Source organism: Nymphalis io, chromosome 14 (assembly GCF_905147045.1).
Source record: "Nymphalis io chromosome 14, ilAglIoxx1.1, whole genome shotgun sequence".
Classification (NCBI taxonomy): domain Eukaryota; kingdom Metazoa; phylum Arthropoda; class Insecta; order Lepidoptera; family Nymphalidae; genus Nymphalis; species Nymphalis io.
This window is the reverse complement of record NC_065901.1, coordinates 11833147-11852246: the sequence shown is the minus strand read 5'-3', so window position 1 is coordinate 11852246 and position 19100 is coordinate 11833147. Positions and strand designations below refer to the sequence as shown.

Genomic DNA, 19100 nt, shown 5'->3' with positions numbered 1-19100 from the left:
GGTACAAGAAGAAGTATTTTACTAGATTTGATTTTGACTTTAACATTAGCATTATAATATAGCAATCTGCAATTTCTAGATCCTCTAGTCCGCATTACCTATATAAATTCCCAGTCCATAAAATGAATCAAAGTACTAGGTACTTTCAAAATTATATACAAACAAATTTGTATCAAAAATGCAAAATGGTCTCGTATTTTAAAATTAAAAGAATATATGAAGTATATACAAGGCAATGCGATTTCGCTTTACGAGCCGCACAGCAACCCTTATCAGCTTTGTTCAACATTAATGACTAATTAAACTCAGCTTATTTTATCTCTACAAGCAACACTATTTTTAATGACTTGCCTTATGGTGTATGTAATATTCATAATAATTTCAATACTTTTTATTTATTTTACAAAAATCATTCACAAAATATTATTAAAAATTATACACACAATAAAATATTATTAAAAAAGCAAAACCATCAGAAGATAACTTTTTTCAACATGGCAACACAACATTGTAACGTCAATTTCGTCAACTCAAGCTGCGTTTGCCATAATTGTATATTATTTTTTAGTGAATAAAAAAGAATCGAAAAACGCAAACTAAATGGCTGATAAACCGCCAGAAGATGGTTATATATCCGTAGTTGATGAAGAACCAGTATTTTTTGAACTACTTAAGTGGGATTCGTCTCAATCGCAAAAGCAACATGAGCCTCGGAGTTTAGAAAAAGCAAAAAGTCCAGAGAAAAGCGTGCCGAAGCCTAAAGACGACTCGGATCCGTTTGATTTGAGTGATAGCGCGTTTATAGACTCCTACCGACTTTCAAAAGATCTGGCGCGAAGCCTTTGTGAGGAGTTAAAACCTGTTATGCCTGAATCTACTAAGTCGATTGAATTCTCAGTAGAGAGTAAGGTAGTAAATATTTAATTATTTATTTAATTTTTTTATGCTACTATACGACTAAGTAAACATAAATAGTTCAGTTTTTTCTTCTTATTAATTAACAATCAGTTTCATTTACATAAAAGTAATTAATATTTGTTTTAATTTTTCTTTATTGTTATAACTTCATTGTGAGTACAAAATTTCCTTAGTTTTTCACTTTTGTTTAGCAATAAATATTAATATATTTTTTTTAAGATAATTATTTGTGATATATGCACAATATTAATGTTTTACAAACAAGATTGCTTGAATCAATATAATGTTATTATGCTTGTAAACAGTTTCATAATTAGAGTTAATATGTATGAATACTGGCTACTAGATCTTATATATTCATTCTGATAAATAATTTTTCATAGGTTATGGCGACACTCTCTTTCTATGCAACGGGTAAATACCAAAAGTCAATTGGTGGTAGAACTGACCCCAACATAACACAGTACTTTGTGTCGACTGCAGTGATACAAGTAACGGAGGCCATGAACCATCCCACAATCGTTAAAAAATATATACATTTCCCTCACCTAAGGAATGAAAGAGAAGTTGTTAAAAATGGGTAATTTTTTTAAAAACTTAATATGTTTAGTTAAGATATTATACAGTTATATTGAAAGCTACAGATATAAATAAATTTATTGCTATTTTATAATTTACATTATAACAATGATTTTTAAATTAGTAAAAATAATACTTACAAATAGCCTTTATACCATGTTTATTAGAGTGGTTTAAAATTCCTTTCCAAGATTTTGTCCACACAGATTCTAAAACATTTATCTTCTTTTAGATTTTACATGAAATATGGCATACCCAATGTGGTTGGTTGTGTGGACTGCATGCACGTACCGATCGCTAGACCCGACGACGATCAGAAGAAACATTTTAACAAATCATACCATTCCAAGAAAGTTCAAATTGTAAGTTATAGAACCTTAATAATCATAAGTTTATAATAGATAGTATGTCAAGTCTTTGAAGTAGTTTTTTTAAGTTTATAGGTAGGGGGACTGGCAAATGGGCCATAAGAGGTCAGCACCACCTATAAACATTGGCGATGTATGAAATATTACCCAACTTTGGGAAAGATGATGTTATATCCCTTGTGCCTGTTATTACACTGTCTCACTCACCCTTCAAACCGGAACACAACAATACCAAGTACTGCTGTTTTGCGGTAGAATATCTGATGAGTGGGTGGTACCTACCCAGACGAGCTTGCACAAAGCTCTACCACTAGTCAATTAACATGCAATGCAATGTGCTGAATACAACCGTCTGCAGATAAGCGACAGCAACATGAACATAACGAGCGTGGACGCGAGCCCGGGCGGCGCGCTGTCGCACGACGCGGCGCTGGCGCGGCACGCCGTGCGCATCGACCTGCAGAGCCTCAACCACGCCCGCGAGCTCGTGTGGCTGCTCGGTGAGTGGCGCGACGTGCCCCACGCGTGCCGAATGTTTGCTTGTATCCATTGAAGCTACAAGTGATTTAGAATTCGATGAAACTAAAAGAAACAATTTTTACTCCACTCCTAATGTTTAATTTTTTTTTCAAACTAGGGTTTATTCTCGTAATAATTTTTAGAGCTTTAATGCTGGGTGAGCCTTGTCTTTTATCATTAATTTTAGACAAAGTGCTTAGAGTGTATGCAAAAAATAAAAACCTCTATTGCATTGCTAACTGTACTGACAATTGATGTGATAAGTTGTTTCATTCAAGAAGTTCCTATCCTACTAGCATTTTTTTAATTTATATAATAAATCAATTTTTTTTTTTATTGTTAAAATCTCCATTTGTGAATAACTACTATTTAATTTTCAGGTGGTGCACATTACTCCCAAAAGCCATACCTAATGGTTCCAGTACCGAAAATAACAAAAAAATCTCCTGTGTCACCAGAGAAATACTACACAAACATACATGCACAAGCTCATAGTGTTGTGACAGAAACAATTAAGCAATTAAAATCTCGATGGAAATGCCTCCAAGCGACATGTAATAAGCAGTTTGATCCTCCAACAGTAGCAATGATGGTCGTAGCTTGCTGTGTTCTGCATAATATATGTAATTCACACGGATTGCCCGTTGTGCAAATGACCCAAACAGAAGAGAGGTTGGAGGCGATGAAACAAAGAGTGGCCAACACACCCATATCTCGAAAACAAGTTGAAGATCCAAGTGGTGTTCAAGCAAGAGCTGTTTTGATTGAACGTCTGTGGAACGAAAGGAGAGTCACACCAGAATCATGCTCAAACAGTAAAAAGAGAATTTCTAAAAAGGATAGGATATTAGAATCTCATCAGCCTCATCACCATCCCCACCAAATGGCTCCACCACCACAGAGCTTGCATGAAGATCCCAAAAGACCCAGGCTAGTTATGAATAACCCATATGGTTTAGGTATGGGAGTAGCTCCCGGGTGGGGACACTATCCTCAACATTAATCATAAATACACTTCGACAGTATTATATTTGGATCTGTAAATAGAATTATTGAAACAATAATATTTTAAGAATTACTTATATTTTGAAATGACGTTTAAGGAAATATATTTGAATAAATTTATTTGTATGATAAATATTTTATTTATTTTGTATATAATAGGTTCTTTATTACCGTAGGCTGTAATAATGAGTAAGTTTATATTTTTGAATTTAGAATTACCAGTATATTTTTTCAAGTATCTGTCACCTAATCTATTGTATAAGGTCATTATTTATATATATTTTGACAACCGTCAATGAGGGGTATTGACTGATTTACTACACTTGCCTCTTATCTGCTTGATTTTGGTGAAAACTAATACATTGGACTTTTAAAAGACTTGCAAAGTTCTAGCGAACTTTGCAAGTCTTTTTTTAGTGGTAGTTGTAGTAGTAACAGCCTGTGAATGTCCCACTGCTGGGCTAAAGTTCGCCCCCACCGAGTACGACATGGATTATAAACACAAATTAAACGCATGAAAATTCAATGGTGAATTAAAACGATTGTGAAAAATATTTATTATTTACTATTTAATTCAATTTATTTTTAAAGTCGATTTTTTATCTTTTTTTATATAATAAAAAAGTTAAACCAAATAATACTAACAACAACCAAAAACAAACAGAAGATGCTTCGAACAAACCAAATATGAAACAAAACGACGACACAAAAGCTGGGAAGCAAAAAAAAAACAAGAAAAAATTAAAAAACGAAAAAGACAAAAAGTTAGCAGAGAGAGGAGCCAGCGAAAGATCTATCTATTAATAATGCAGATAATACAAAAGGCAGCCCGAAACATAAAACAAATGACAAACAAACATAACATTATTACCGTAACAGCCTGTGAATGTCCCACTGCTGGGCTAAAGGCCTTCTCTCCTTTTTTTGAGAAGGTTTGGAGCTTATTCCACCATGCTGCTTCAGTGCGGGTTGGTGGAATACACATGTGGCAGAATTTCAGTGAAATTAGACACATACAGGTTTCCTCACCATGTTTTCCTTCACCGTAAAGCACGAGATGAATTATCACAAATTAAGCACATGAAAATTCAGTGTTGCTTGCCGGGTTTGAATCCACGATCATCGGTTAAGATTCACGCGTTCTTACCACTGGGCCATGTCAGCTTACAACATTATTATGGGTACAAAAATTACCGACATTTAAAAAGAAATAATTATGGTTCCAATAAAATACAAGATGTATGAATATATTCGTATAATGAGAACTTTACGTATAATGAGTACAACTTATACCTAAGCACAGTGAAAAGTTTTAAAAACAATACAGTGCTTTACAAAATCGTCTACTTTACAGGTATTTGATAAAAAAAAATACATAATATAAGTGAAGTGGTATATATTAACGTTAAACTAGACTAAACACTGATATCTCTCTTTCTATCATTATTGATTTGACATTTGAAAGAAGAAGACGCGGCATTTTAACTAATCATTCGCTAATCAACGCTTATACATTATGGTCGTAAATTATTAGCGAATGATATTTTAAATATTAATAGTTGTCACCTCATCATTACAGTACAACAATATGTAAAGTTGAAAAATATTAAGAATACCAATGCAGATCTTAATTATATTCAAGACTCGATTTATACATATATATATATAAATCGAGTCTTTTCGAATAAATCTAATTAAGCTATTGGCAAATTAAATGTAAGAAAAAATGTACAACATGCGCGCTCAATTTAATTTAATCTCTAGCAAACGCCTGTGCGATTTGATTGGCTAACAACGACGCGATCGCCATGTTGGAACAATTGGCGGTGACCATAGAGGAGTCTTCTTCTATTTTCACAGATAACAAAACTAAATCTTGCGATGACATCATTCGACCGGCGAACCTGAAATTGTATATAGTTTAAATTATTATTTATAGTAATACTGGTGTTTGCCCCCGGCTCTCATCATTAAAATTGACTATTGTATGTGTTGTAATTCGTCGCTAATTGACGCCACAGCTAAGCAACTTTTATTCCATTTAGTGGCTATGAAAATATAAAGTCTGACGTATGCCGAATTTTGCGGTATAAATAAAGTTATATTATATTCACCTAAGGAAGTTTCCAGTGGCGGTGACGGCGGCCACGTTGGCCGTCTCGAACACTCGCTTGCACACAGCTTGCTCATCCTCCAGTTTGGCAGCTTGCTTGTTGCACTGAACGATACATAAGTAATTATTCTTTTTGTCTTATTTTTATAAATAATTTTATATTATTGTATTTATATCAACGGTGATTATATATTTTTTTATTATTTATTATAAATCTAATTGATTTATGTATACTTAATATATGTTTTAAGTATGTGTGAGCGTCCAGTATCACGTGTGTACAACCATTGTGTGTGCATGGTAGTGTATGTGTGTGCGTGTACCTCGGTCATGCCCCGCAGTCCCCTGTGCTCTCTGTCCCAGCGCGCACACGACATGCTGACAGCGCGCATCAACTCCCCCACGGGTGGAGTGATCGACGCACTCACCTCACCTGACAGGGAATATACACGATAGCGATATTAAAACTTCCATATAATATAATTTTTTTTATATATAATAGGAAGGCGGACGAGCATATGGGCCACCTGATGGTAAGTGGTCACCAACGCCCATAGACATTGGCATTGTAAGAAATGTTAACCATCGCTTACATCACCAATGCGCCACCAACCTTGGGCTCAGTCTATGCCTTGTACACATGCTGCCAACACAAACGTTACATTCAATGCAGTAAAAGGTAAAAGAAAGTAAAATTACTTAAATAATAAACTTATGTTAATACATATTTAAAACACTGTATACTTGATAATCTAACCCAAAAGCTTAGGTAAAGAGAAATGCATCAAAAAAATCAAACCCAACTTTTCAAAAGCTTCTAAATCAATTTTGTACCAATAGTTCTGGCATCTAGCTCACTGACCTAATGAACTGATGATTGTGAATTCAATCGGTTGTATGGTGTCCGCGAAGTCCACGCCCAACGTGCCCGTCACGCTGGCGCCGCCGCCCAGGCGTGGGATCACCGCGAACTCGTGGATAGCGCGCGCTCCTGTTAGCGTCTGAGGATAATGTTACACTATTAATATATATATTATAATAAAGACCACGTTGTAGGTGAGATGGAGTGGGGGGAGAGGGCTAGCTCACCTTCCTGTTGACGCGGATGTTGTCGATGTCGTCGGCTGTGTGGTTGGTGAAGGTGAGCTCGACGGCGCACATCCGGTGCGAGTAGAGGTGCGGCGCGCGCGACCAGCGCCGCGTCACGCTCAGCCCGCGTGACGTCACGCGCGGGATCACCTCGGTCTGCGTGGGCGGCACCAGCGACGGGCCGACGGGCGTGATACTGTCCGCTGGAAATATGCAAATGGGGAGTCTGAGTACCCTTTATAATGCCAAATATGAAAGAGTAATCATATACTAAGAGTAAGTTATAAGTGTATTTTTTTATGTTAAAGGTAGGTAGACGAGTAAATGGGCCACCTGATGAAATGTCTACACCACCGGCCAGGTGGTATAGACGATAGAGTTTAGAAAGAAATATTAAACATTCCTTACATCGCCAACGCACCACCAGCCTCGAGAACGAAGATGTTATGTCCCCTGCATATGCTGTAGTTACACTGGCTCCCTCACCCTTCAAACCGGAACACAGCGATAGTAAGTACTGGTATTTAGCGGCAGATTACGTAATGAGTAGTTGGTACCATCTCAAACGGGCTTTGCACTAAGCCCTACCACCTAGAAATTTTGTTATTTACAAGTTTTAACTCATCATTTCACCTGCTTTTGAGGGGGGGGGAGGCAGGAGATGTTAGGAAACTTATAACTTAAAAACATTTAACATAAAAAACAACTATACAAAGTAGGTATAACTCTATTAGAGGTTTCTTCCAGCAAACCTAGAGCGTGAGTATATAAGTGTCACAGAGGACACAATCTGAAAATTGAGTGGCTATTTAAGGAGGAACTTTTGTTCCGTGCAATTAATGATTTTGAGATAATTTGACCACCGAACGTTAAATCAATTTGTTAGTCTACCTTACCCTAACATTAATTATACTATTACTGGTGGTAGGGCTTTGTGCAAGCTCGTCTGGGTAGGTACCACCCACTCATCAGATATTCTACCGCAAAACAGCAATACTTGATATTGTTGTGTTCCGGTTTGAAGGGTGAGTGAGCCAGTGTAATTACAGGCACAAGGGACATAAAATCTTAGTTCCCAAGGTTGGTGGCGCATTGGATATGTAAGCGATGGTTGACATTTCTTACAATGCCAATGTCTAAGAGCGTTGGTGACCACTTACCATCAGGTGGCCCATATGCTCGTCCGCCTTCCTTTTCTATAAAAAAAAAATAATTATATATTTTCAATACCTAAGGTATGCTGGTTAAAAAAATCCTTATATTCACGTATATATCATGAATAAAGATTCGTGTGGATATGTGTTTTGATGAGAAAACTTGAAGAGAGGAATAAGTCAATACTACTTTAAGTACTGATATAGTTCTTAATAATAATTGTTTAATACTAACCGTCACCAATTCCAGGCGGTGGCACCGTCGGAGGGGATAAGAATCCCCCACAAGTGGGAGTCATGGTCGGCAACGAACTGGCAACTTCGTCCAGTTCCAGAAGCAATTCTAAGTTTGACTTCTCATTCTTTTTATCCTTTACTTCTGATTTCGGTGTTTCCTAATACATGAATATAACTTTTATCAAGAATTTTCAAAGTTTAAGAAAATATTACAATAGGTAAAGCAGCATATATTACATTTAGAGGTCTTATGGAAATGTAAATAGTTTTTCTTTAATAATATTTTTATTTCAGCAAAACATTTTTGGTAAATTAATGCAGCTCTTTAATAACTATACACCAAAAGATTTGATGTTGATTGCAAGAAGTCTTATAATAATTAAACGGCTGCCGAGCTGAATATTTGTTTTTATTTATAAACAGTAGCTGCCCGCATCTACCATAATAATATATATATTATATTAAATTTACCATAATAATATATATATATATATATATACATACACATCTATACATACACACACACACACACACACACACACACACACACACAAACATACAAGTAAAATTCATTTTGATATAATGTTAGTTTACCTACTGATTGTGAGTTTTAGTATATAGTAAGATATTGTTTATTCTTTTTAAGAACATGGACAGAATTGTATGTTATGGAAGAGCGGGTCCTTCTGTCACGAGTATTATATTATACTCACTAGAGGGTCCCAACCTTTATATGCTATGTACAACTTGATAAAGAATAAACTATTTTTCATTTTTTCATTTTTTCAATTATATGAAAAGTATAAATTTATTATACTTTTGAATATTATTTCTCAAGTACCTTTTGATTTTCTTTCTTGTTATTGTCCTCACTGCTCTCCGAACCCTCCGTCTCGCTCTCCGAGTTCGACGACGTGTCACTATCCGACTCGGAGTCTGATGAGTCTGAGTTGGATGATCTGTCGAACGAGTATATAGTAGTAGTAACATAGTATATAACTGGGAGGCTGGACGGATTTTATATGAGAAGTAGAATCAGATTATGCCAAGGAAAAAGATTAAAAAGTTATTAGGGTTTTCTGACAGAAAATGCTCAGCAGCCCGGAGTCTGAAATTTGGAAGTGTGTACACTCCCGTGCCTCACGAAAGCACGTAAAGTTGGTCCTGCGCCTGAACTCTTTCCGGTCGTGTCGTGATTGTCGTCCCATCGGATTATGAGAGTTAGGGAATAAAGAGTGCACTTGTGTTTGCACCCACACTTGTGCACTATAATATCTCCTGCGTAGTTAGCTAATCTCTAAAGAAATCGGTCTGGAGGACATTATTATTATTATTATTATTATAACATTTATTATATTTGTGATTTATGATAATTAACGATTTGTACGGAAAGAAAACAGCGCCATCTAGTGACAATAATCAGAATAATACACATGTATGTTATCTAATGATACGAGTAATTTTTCAAAAAGAAACATTCGGTTCAGGTGACAATATTATTATTAATAGGAATTAAAAATTATATCACTTACTTGTAATTGTTCGTTTCTTTTGTTTTATTCTCTTTCTTTTCAACACCGTTTGACTTTTCCCTAAAATATATATTTAAAATAAAAAATAGAAAAATACTTTGAGACTAATTTCCTATTAATATAAACATTTTATCGTTACTGTAAATTTATATTTTGCACACAAAGAGAAGCGATTGTAAAATGAATAAACTTAACTAAATAAAAAAAAAATGTGTACAAAGTGAAAGTTACCTCTACCAGGCAATCTCTCTGAAGTACTGAGAGGAGAATTAATCTAATGGGGCGGATAGACTCTGTCGGACTGTCGGCTTATAAGTTTATACACATGAAGGAAACACTTACTCGTCGGACGAGTCCTCGGAGCTGCTGGAATCAGACGAGGTCGCCGACGAGGATTCCGAGCCGTCGCTGTCCGGCTCCGAGTAGAAGCTCTTGTTCTTCTAAAATTTAACATTAAATAATAAAATTTACATATATTGCGCAGCCTAGATGGCCCAGTGGTAAGAACGCGTGAATCTTAACCGATGATCGTGGGTTCAAACCCGGGCAAGCACCTCTGAATTTTCATGTGCTTAATTTGTGATTATAGTTCATCTCGTGCTTGACGGTGAAGGAAAACATCGTGAGGAAATCTGCATGTGTCTAATTTCACTAAAATTCTGCCACATGTGCATCCACCAACCCGCATAGGAGCAGCGTGGGGGAATAAGCTTCATACCTTCTCCTCAAAAAGGGAGAGGAGGCCTTAGCCCAGCAGTGGGACATTCACAGACTGTTACTATACATTTATTGAGTTTGGAATTGTAAGTATCATGCGACTGGTTGTAGACCTTTTTCATATTGTCATGCACTGGAGGTCCATAGAAATGAATGAATGAACGAATGAATTTCAAGGGAGTAAACGAACGGGCGATGTAATCGATGTTTAAAATATCATACAATGCCAATGTCTATGGGCGTTGGTGACCACTTACCATCAGTTGGCCTATTTGCTATTTTTATTTCATAAAAAAAACCATCAACACAAAAAAATATCAAACGATTGACTCGATAAAAAGGCACACCAATTCCAACACATTTTCAAATTTATAACATTAGTAAGGATACTCATGGTCAAAATGACTAGTGGTTACCTTTCACCACCATAATTTCACACTAGAAAAATATCTGACTCCTTATTATTCTCACCTGTCCCTCTTCAGCTGCAGGTGTACTAACAGGCACAGCGATATCACGAAGCTCTGCTCCAATGGTCTCCCGAGGAGCAGACGGCAGCGGGCGGTACCCGACCGCCGCCGAGCCGATGTACTGCGAGAGAGATCCCACCGTGTACTGGTCTCGTTCTGGCAGGGATGAAGTAAAAAAACCATTATTCGTTACATGAACGCGGATAAGTCCACTTGATGGTAAGTGGTCACCACTGCTTACTAATAGGTAAATAGACAGGCTAAATATATAACCGGAAGAGGTTTAGTAACTAATCGATAATGTGTCCTCCTGACCGATTTCAGATTAGTTGGGACGGCAAATCCGATATGACAGGAAAGAGTTCACAGTACGACATTACGTGCTTTCCGAAACACGGGAGAGTATATTTTAAAACTTCGAGTTGCTGCTGAGAATTTCTTGACGAAAAACTCAATAATATTCATCAATAGACCACCGCCTAGCTGGTCACTAAGTCGAGGTCACTATATCACTAACCACGATCTTGTAAGTGAGTGTAACCCACCTTTGTAATTACAATGCACGGTCGGTTTGGGCTTGTCCGGGCAGAAGATGTGCTTCGCGTACTGGCCCAGCAGGCCGCCGTGCTCGGGCTCTACGAACCGGCGTAGCATGCGCGCGCGGTCGCGCACGTCGTAGCTCGCGTCGTAGCGCGCCAGCGCCAGCACGTACTTGCACATGGGCAGCGTGTCCGGCTGCGTGAGCGACAGCTTCACCGCCAGCGACAGCAGCTGGAGCTTCACGAGCTCGTCCTGGAAGTTCGTCGAGCGCGCACTGTTACATCCCTAATGATTGTATACATATTGCTGACGTCCTTCTATCGATTGACGTCAATTATAAATTGACAATCAGTAATATATATCTATATAAGTATGTATTTACAAAAGAAAAATAGTATGTGTAGTATATCAGTTGTCTGGTTTCCATAGTACGAGCTCTGCTTAGTCTGGGATCAGATGACCGAGTGTGAATAATGTTCCAGGATCCCAGGATATATGGGTATATAATCGATACATTTTTACCAAAAAGTCGTCCTGGCAATAGGTCGAATTGCTGTTCAGCTAAGGACCTGGTTTCTGCCCGCCGGTCTGAACTAGCAACAAGACTAAAAACCTTAAAATATTGGGCGCCAGACCCGTTGAAGGTTCTTCGCTAATCGCAAGCAGCAAAAATGATATATTAAAAATAAGTCCGTGTAAATTTAGGATAATTATAATATAAATACTTTTAAATAAACATTAGCGTCAGTGACTTTTATGGTTTTATTTTAATAACTCAAGCACACTAGAATAACAGATTGCATGCAGTTTACGTTTTTTTTTTTTTTTTTATAGAATAGGAAGGTGGACGAGCATATGGGCCACCTGATGGTAAGTGGTCACCAAACGCTCTTAGACATTGGCATTGTAAGAAATGTCAACCATCGCTTATAGCCAATGCGCCACCAACCTTGGGAACTAAGATTTTATGTCCCTTGTGCCTGTAATTACACTGGCTCACTCACCCTTCAAACCGGAACACAACAATATCAAGTATTGCTGTTTTGCGGTAGAATATCTCATGAGTGGGTGGTACCTACCCAGACGAGCTTGCACAAAGCCCTACCACCAGTGATTATCAATCTACCCAATGATTATCAATGACAAGTTTGGTCTCTATCGTCTAAATATTCTATCTATCTTAACTTATCTATGTATGTGTTGTTGTAAATAGTACCGAATTAGTATTGTCATTCAATAGAGAGAACTCATGACACTTTGCAAACTTAAGTTTTACTTAAAGATGTTTAGTTGTGGTTTAGCTCAGCGACCTGGTCGGCGAAGTTGGACGCCATGTGCGCCAGTATGGCGGCGGCCCGCGGGTGCTTCGCCCCGTGCTCCGCCACCAGCCACACGGCGGCTGCGCGGGCGTTGCCTGCTAATCTGCACAAGAGTATCACAAAATATTTTACAATTTTTTACATAAATAGCAAATACATATACATTTCGGAATATCTAGTTTAAAATTTTCACCCATCATGCGTTTTACCACAACTGCGGCCTCGCCCACCCCCACTAATGTAACGTTACCTGTCGGTGAGCAGCAGCTTGGCGGCGCGGGAGACGGCGGCACGAGCGGACGCGGCCCCACCCCCCACCACGCGCTTCACCACCACCACGGCCTCGCACACCGCCCACTCTGTAACGAAAAGCCACTGTTGACGATCGATAGTGGTGACAAAAAAAAATTGCAAAATGAAAAAAATCGTTACCATCTTTGCTCGATAGCAGATGCAGCAGTCCGTTGAGGCAAGTCTCCGTCTCGGTGTGTATGGCCACGGCGAGCCTGCCGATGGCCTGTATGGTGGCGGCCACGAAGGCCTTGTCGTTGGAGGTGACATAGGTCTGATACTCGCGGAGCACGACCGGCGCGCTGGTCTCCGTCGACAGGTTGGTGAGGATCTCCAGCTTCAGGAGCTTAATGTGGGTCGGGTCGGAGTTCCGAACGAAGAACGATTTCAGGAACGGCTCGAAGATGGACTGTGATGTACAATGTATCATATGACAATATGCACTAATATTGTATAGCTTAATAGTTTGAACCGTTAAACGATTTGAATTTTTTTTAAAGCGCTTTTTCTGTAAAATTATTTTGTACTAAAGATTCGAACAGCAAACTTCTCTTATTTACCTTTAATTGTTACATATGATGTGTAAATAAGTAAGCAGGATAATCAGGATTTTTTAAGCTCTCACCCGCCTGGTGACGGTGAGGGAGGCTATGGAGTTCAGCACTACGCTCTGCACTTCGATGGGCGCCCGCAGCAGACGAACCATGGCCTTCGCTACCGGCTGTAATTCTTGAACTGCATAAAATAAAATCAATAACAGACTCCGTTCCAGGGAGCTAAGTCAATGTTACCCGATTACGACAAGGCAAACGAGGATATGAAAACTAATAAAGTGCAGTCACCGGGCCCGCAGTGGTAGAAGAGCTGCGCGACGGCCATGACGACGCCGGCGTTGCGGCTCTGCAGCAGCGGCTTGGCGGCGCGCAGCAGCAGGCGCAGGTCGCCGTCCACCGCGCCCTCCGCCCCCCCCGCGCCCTCGCTGTCCGACTCGTAGAACGGCTTGTCGCTGTCGCTCGAGTAGCTCTGCGGGCGGTCGGGTCGGCTCCATCACGTTTATTTGCAATCGGTGCGAAAGAGAGAGTGCTCAAAATATATGCATCTCTGTTAACCAAAATTTGTGATCCCACTCCTATATATTACTTAAATCATTTTGCAATCCCTGACGTAGGCGACCATCGTGAGGTTACCGTGTTTCATCTTAAGAGGAAAAACTTTTAGCCATGATTGTTAAGTTGTTGTGTTTGAATACATGTTGTGTTGAGCCGAGATGGCCCAGTGGTAAGAACGCGTGAATCTTAACCGATGATCGTGGGTTCAAACCCGGGCAAGCACCACTGAATTTTCATGTGCTTAATTTGTGATTATAATTCATCTCGTGCTTTACGGTGAAGGAAAACATCGTGAGGAAACCTGCATGTGTCTAATTTCACTGAAATTCTGCCACATGTGTATTCCACCAACCCGCATTGGAGCAGCGTGGTGGAATAAGCTCCAAACCTTCTCCTCAAAAAGAGGAGAGGAGGCCTTTAGCCCAGCAGTGGGACATTCACAGGCTGTTACGGTACGGTACGGTTTGAATACTAACATCATTATTTGGATTTGGGAAGCAGGTCTTGGCGTAGACGGTCAGGACATTCAGCAATGTCAGCTGGCCCCATTCGTCCACGTCCGCCAGTAGGGAGCAAAGTTTCCTATACAAAAAAAAATGTACTGTAAATCCTCTTTGATTTAATTAAGTAGAAATTTACTTCTATTACTACAACATACCTGTAGCTTCTGTGAATTAAACTCATGCGATCTCCACACACTTCGGTGAAAGCCATGGCCGCTGAACCGACAACTAAAGGCGCTTTATCGGACAAAAGTTTGTCTATGATCGCGACCAGCTCTTCCTTCTGATCTGGATCTAGACTGTACCACAAGAATAAGAAAGGCTTAACAAAACAGAACACGGCGAGCCACATGTATTTCAACCTTACTGAACCTAATAGATGGAACAATAAATACGCATTGGTTCATCTAAGCAATAATACCAAGTAGCTTACTAGGAGGTCAGATAGCATTGAAATGTGACTAAGGAAAAGCTAAAATAGTATTGGTTAAGCAAATTATCGAGCTTTTTATGGCCATTAATTTGACCTTTGTAATGCAGATGGCCGAGATGGCCCAGTGGTGATGCCAGTGGTGATGGCCCAAGAACGCGTGAATCTTAACCGATGATCGTGGGTTCAAACCTGGGCAAGCACTACTGAATTTTCATGTGCTTAATTTGTGATTATAATCCATTTCGTGCTTTTCGGTGAAGGAAACCTGCACGTGTCTAATTTCACTGAAATTCTGCCACATGTGTATTCCACCAACACGCACTGGAGCAGCATGGTGGAATAAGCTCCAAACCTTCCCCTCAAAAAATGGAGAGAAGGCCTTTAGCCCAGCAATGGGACATTCACAGGCTGTTACGGATGTTACGGACGGAATGCAAGCAAATATTTTTTTTAAAACAAAGTAATAAATAAACTAACAAACTCACTTCCGCATCTATAATATTACGAAGTAATTTATCAATAATTTAATTTTAATTTTTCACTCCATTTACATTTACCTGTACAGCTTAGGAATGGCGTGAGCAGCAGTCTTCCTAACATATGGACTCATGTCACTGGCCGAGTCGCGTATCGCTAGCATTACAATTGGGACAATCATTGGTACGCGGATGGATGATAGAACTCGGAGAGCACTCGCTCTAATTAATTGATTTGGGTCCTGAAACAGAACAGATGATGATGATGAAGATATCCTCTTGACCGATTTCGGTCACGGCTGCCAATCTTGAGATTAAACATTGATGGCTAGGTGATGAAGGATCAGCTATAAGATGGTAGATTAAAGAAAAATATCCATAAAACTTCCATCATAACAACATGAACATATTTTTATGTAACTTTAATAATATTTTAACTGTTTTTATTATATAAATAGGAATTAGGTAAGTTTTTGTCTATGGTAATTATCAAAGAGTAATGTTCTTGTAGGATCAATTTTGCATAGACACAAATTTACCTTTACCTTTTCTCATCACAACAAAGTACACGTAAAGATTAATAACTTATCTCAAGCTGGTAATAATACTTTATTCTTCAATGGTCTAGTGGTTCGAATGCGTGAATCTTAACCGATGATCGTGGGTTCAAGCCCGGGCAAGCATTACTGAATTTTCATGTGCCTTATTTGTGTTTATAATTCATCTCATGCTTGACATTAAAGGAAAAGATTGTGAGGAAACCTGCATGTGTCTAATTTAATTTAAATTCTGCCACATGTGTATTCCACTGACCCGCATTGGAGCAGCTTGGAGTATAAGCTCCAAACCTCCTAAAAAAATAAGGAGAGGAAGCCTTTGCCCAGCAGTGGAACATTCACAGGCTGTTACTAATAAGTTTACACTAAGGTCTGTTTAATATCCTTAGCCTTATTTTTTTAAGTGATGCATTTAGATGCAGAGCATTATTCTGATTGCTATATTTTAAAGTCTTGTAATCTAATTTTATTTATTCTAATCTTATTTAAAGATATTTGAAAATGAATGATTTTTAATAAATTTTCGATTATATTAGTATTCTATTATAATTATTATTCTCTTATCATTTGTTAAATTATCTTGATTTTATAATCTTAATTTTAATTGTAAAATGTTAGATGTCTGTCGATAAAGTTGAAATTGTATTGTAGATCTATATATATATATATATATATATATATATATATATTTTTTTTTTCTCACTGCTATTTTCTATTTTTTGTACTATTTTTAAGTGGAAACTGTTAGTGCTTGTCCTGTTATTAATCGATTTATTTAATGCAATACAGTATCATTGTTTACCTAATAAAAAAAAACCTATGTAAATATATTAAAATCCTATCAATAATCTTAGATGGAAACAATAAAGACTATATACCTTCAGCGCCCTTTGGAATGTACTGATGGATAACAAGGCAAGGTCCTGTTGCTCTTCAGCGTACCGCACGAGATACACGTACACCAGCTTCTTAACTTCTATATTTTTTGACACTACATTCTTAACAACTGCTGGAAACCTTAAGGATTTTTTTTTATTATTTTAAGAAGGCACATGAACAAAAGATTAAGCTGACAGACTAAGTGATCACTACATAGATAGACATTGGTGATGTGAGAGATATTAATTATTTCTTAAATCGCCAATGCGCTGCCAACCCCCAAGGTTGGCGATTTAAGCAATGGTTAACATTTCTTACAATGCCTTTGTCTATGGGGGTTGGTGATCATTTACATCATGAAAATGTTATGTCCCTTATGCCTGTAGTTACACTGGCTAACTTATCCTTCAAACTGGAATGCAACAATACTAAGTATTGCTGTTTAGCGGTAGAATATCGGATGAATGTGTGGTACCTACCCAGGTGGGCTTGCAGAAAGCTGTACCACCTAGAAAACTCAAGCTAAGTATATTTAGAATGAACACATTATTGTTTTTCATTATTTAACTGTCATGTTTTGTCACATTAACTAATGTCTAAGTAATAGTTAGATGCCTCCAAATGAAGATTATCTATGTATGTGTTACCTTCCTAACTTTTTATATTACTTAATTTAGTGTAACAATACTGTGCACACAAAAATGATGTAGAAATTGTAATGAACAAATATTTACAAATCAGATGCATCTCTCCCTTTAGCAATCATTCCGATGATCCTCTTCATAGCCTCCAGTTTCAAAGAATCTTTAGACCCATCCAGCATTTGCTTTAGGTCTTCATTCCTGAAGATTAAATGTGAAATATAATCCTAAATATATATATCTATGTCATTGAATAGGTAAAGTGCGCATTAATGGGATATTTACGTCATGATACTAGAAATTTGTTTTGGTAGTTGAAAAGAAAGTTTTGATTTAATTACATTGTAAAACTGATTAAAGAAGAGAACTAAAACCAGAAGCGAATAAAGAGACATAAGGAATCAAAACATAACGAGTATTGAATAATTACTTCACGCAAGTTATAAGTTATTTGAATGAAATAACTTACTTTTTATAATCTGGTTGAAAGAAAGCTCCTGAGGCCGGATCACTAGCGGGATATTCCACTTCACCTTGAACGACTTTCTCATTGTTATAAGAAATGGTACTTGTCATTTTTAATTTTTAAAAACTAATGTTAATGATGAATTGTTACAAAAACTTCTAATAACATTATTTTACTTCGCCACTTCGAAAGTCGATTGTTGTCTGTTGACGTTATGACATTTGAGATGTCACTGTCAAAACTACGTTTAGTTATCGTTAGTTTAGATAGAACCTCTTTCTATGTATACTAACGATAGCTAAACGTGGTAAAATAATGCAATGTAGTAAAACGGAAATGTAATTAAATAAGAAAAAATCTCCACTGAATTATAATAATTCAAAATGCTTTGACTTTGCAATTATTTTTTTAAATTATATTTATATTAGCTTATTTTTTTTAAAATTAGCTATAACTTGACAATTTTATTCAAAAAAATATTCTGCTTACACTATTAAATACTTTGTACAATTTGTGCTTTTTCAGTTTTTATTTACGTACTATTTTGAATGCTAAACCATGTAAGTACAAATAACATTCCCTTAAATCTATTTCGACATACATTAAAGTTTTCCCTGTGCTTTATTTATTGTAACTGCGAACGAAACCTTCACAGGAAATTGTGTCCTTTTAAAACTGAAAGGTAAATCAGCGATCAGTAACATTTTTGTCATATAGACTTCCAAAATATTGGCTCGGGGCCATGTCTTTAACTAAAAATTATTAATATATACCTACATATATTTTTCATGTATAATAATAAAAAACAAAATTATAATAAATAATAAATATCATTATCTGTGTCGTGAAATTTTTAATATTTATATAAGTAGCTATTTAACAATCGTGGCACGCGTTAAATCGAAGCGTTCGTTACGGCACAGTTACGGGCTCCCTGTATTACAAGACAGTAAGAAAATAAAAATAGGGTCAAATAATACGATTTTAAAATTAATAATTTTATTGATATATTTAAATTTTTTAAGTACAATAGAATGTTGAGTAGTTCCGTTTGTTTATACTTAATACTCTCCTAATTAAAAATGGAGATCTACAATAACCCCAGGTATTGTTATTGTTCTATGAATGACAAACATGTCATTCATATTAACCACAGTTCGTATTTTAACTGCAATAACAAAATTA

The 19100-nt window shown here is 37.3% G+C and overlaps 2 protein-coding genes across 2 annotated transcripts; one reads left to right on the top strand and one right to left on the bottom strand.

The window, feature by feature from the left end:
* Positions 1 to 520: 520 nt before the first annotated feature.
* LOC126773248 (putative nuclease HARBI1) lies at positions 521 to 3501 on the top strand. Its single transcript, XM_050494056.1, has 5 exons — positions 521 to 909; positions 1302 to 1498; positions 1730 to 1859; positions 2224 to 2365; positions 2765 to 3501. Exons 1-5 carry the CDS (start codon positions 601 to 603, stop codon positions 3385 to 3387), a joined length of 1401 nt encoding a protein of 466 aa, XP_050350013.1. The 5' UTR covers positions 521 to 600; the 3' UTR covers positions 3388 to 3501.
* A 1128-nt stretch (positions 3502 to 4629) lies between these two features.
* On the bottom strand, positions 4630 to 18113 carry LOC126773198 (AP-3 complex subunit beta-2). Its single transcript, XM_050493926.1, has 22 exons — positions 17919 to 18113; positions 17543 to 17650; positions 16808 to 16946; positions 15454 to 15614; positions 14619 to 14762; positions 14437 to 14542; positions 13694 to 13874; positions 13477 to 13586; positions 12993 to 13260; positions 12811 to 12919; positions 12552 to 12663; positions 11247 to 11493; positions 10703 to 10857; positions 9857 to 9954; positions 9515 to 9574; positions 8824 to 8941; positions 7981 to 8140; positions 6592 to 6794; positions 6365 to 6503; positions 5826 to 5935; positions 5504 to 5607; positions 4630 to 5293 (listed from the first exon to the last, which is right to left on the bottom strand). The coding sequence occupies exons 1-22, from the start codon at positions 18023 to 18025 to the stop codon at positions 5143 to 5145; spliced, it is 3090 nt and encodes a 1029-aa protein (XP_050349883.1). The 5' UTR covers positions 18026 to 18113; the 3' UTR covers positions 4630 to 5142.
* Positions 18114 to 19100: the final 987 nt, after the last annotated feature.

What these genes read in the sequence shown, in the direction of transcription:
- LOC126773248 (XM_050494056.1), top strand. Translation starts at nt 601, where the DNA reads ATGGCTGATAAACCGCCAGAAGATGGTTATATATCCGTAGTTGATGAA. An exon ending in AGAGAAGTTGTTAAAAATGG is followed by an intron (nt 1,499 to 1,729) that starts GTAATTTTTTTA and finishes ATCTTCTTTTAG; the next exon opens with ATTTTACATGAAATATGGCA. An exon ending in ATTCCAAGAAAGTTCAAATT is followed by an intron (nt 1,860 to 2,223) that starts GTAAGTTATAGA and finishes AACCGTCTGCAG; the next exon opens with ATAAGCGACAGCAACATGAA.
- LOC126773198 (XM_050493926.1), bottom strand. Translation starts at nt 18,025, where the DNA reads ATGACAAGTACCATTTCTTATAACAATGAGAAAGTCGTTCAAGGTGAA. An exon ending in GGGAGAGATGCATCTGATTT is followed by an intron (nt 16,947 to 17,542) that starts GTAAATATTTGT and finishes AAAATCCTTAAG; the next exon opens with GTTTCCAGCAGTTGTTAAGA. An exon ending in GCCATTCCTAAGCTGTACAG is followed by an intron (nt 14,763 to 15,453) that starts GTAAATGTAAAT and finishes CTTGTGGTACAG; the next exon opens with TCTAGATCCAGATCAGAAGG.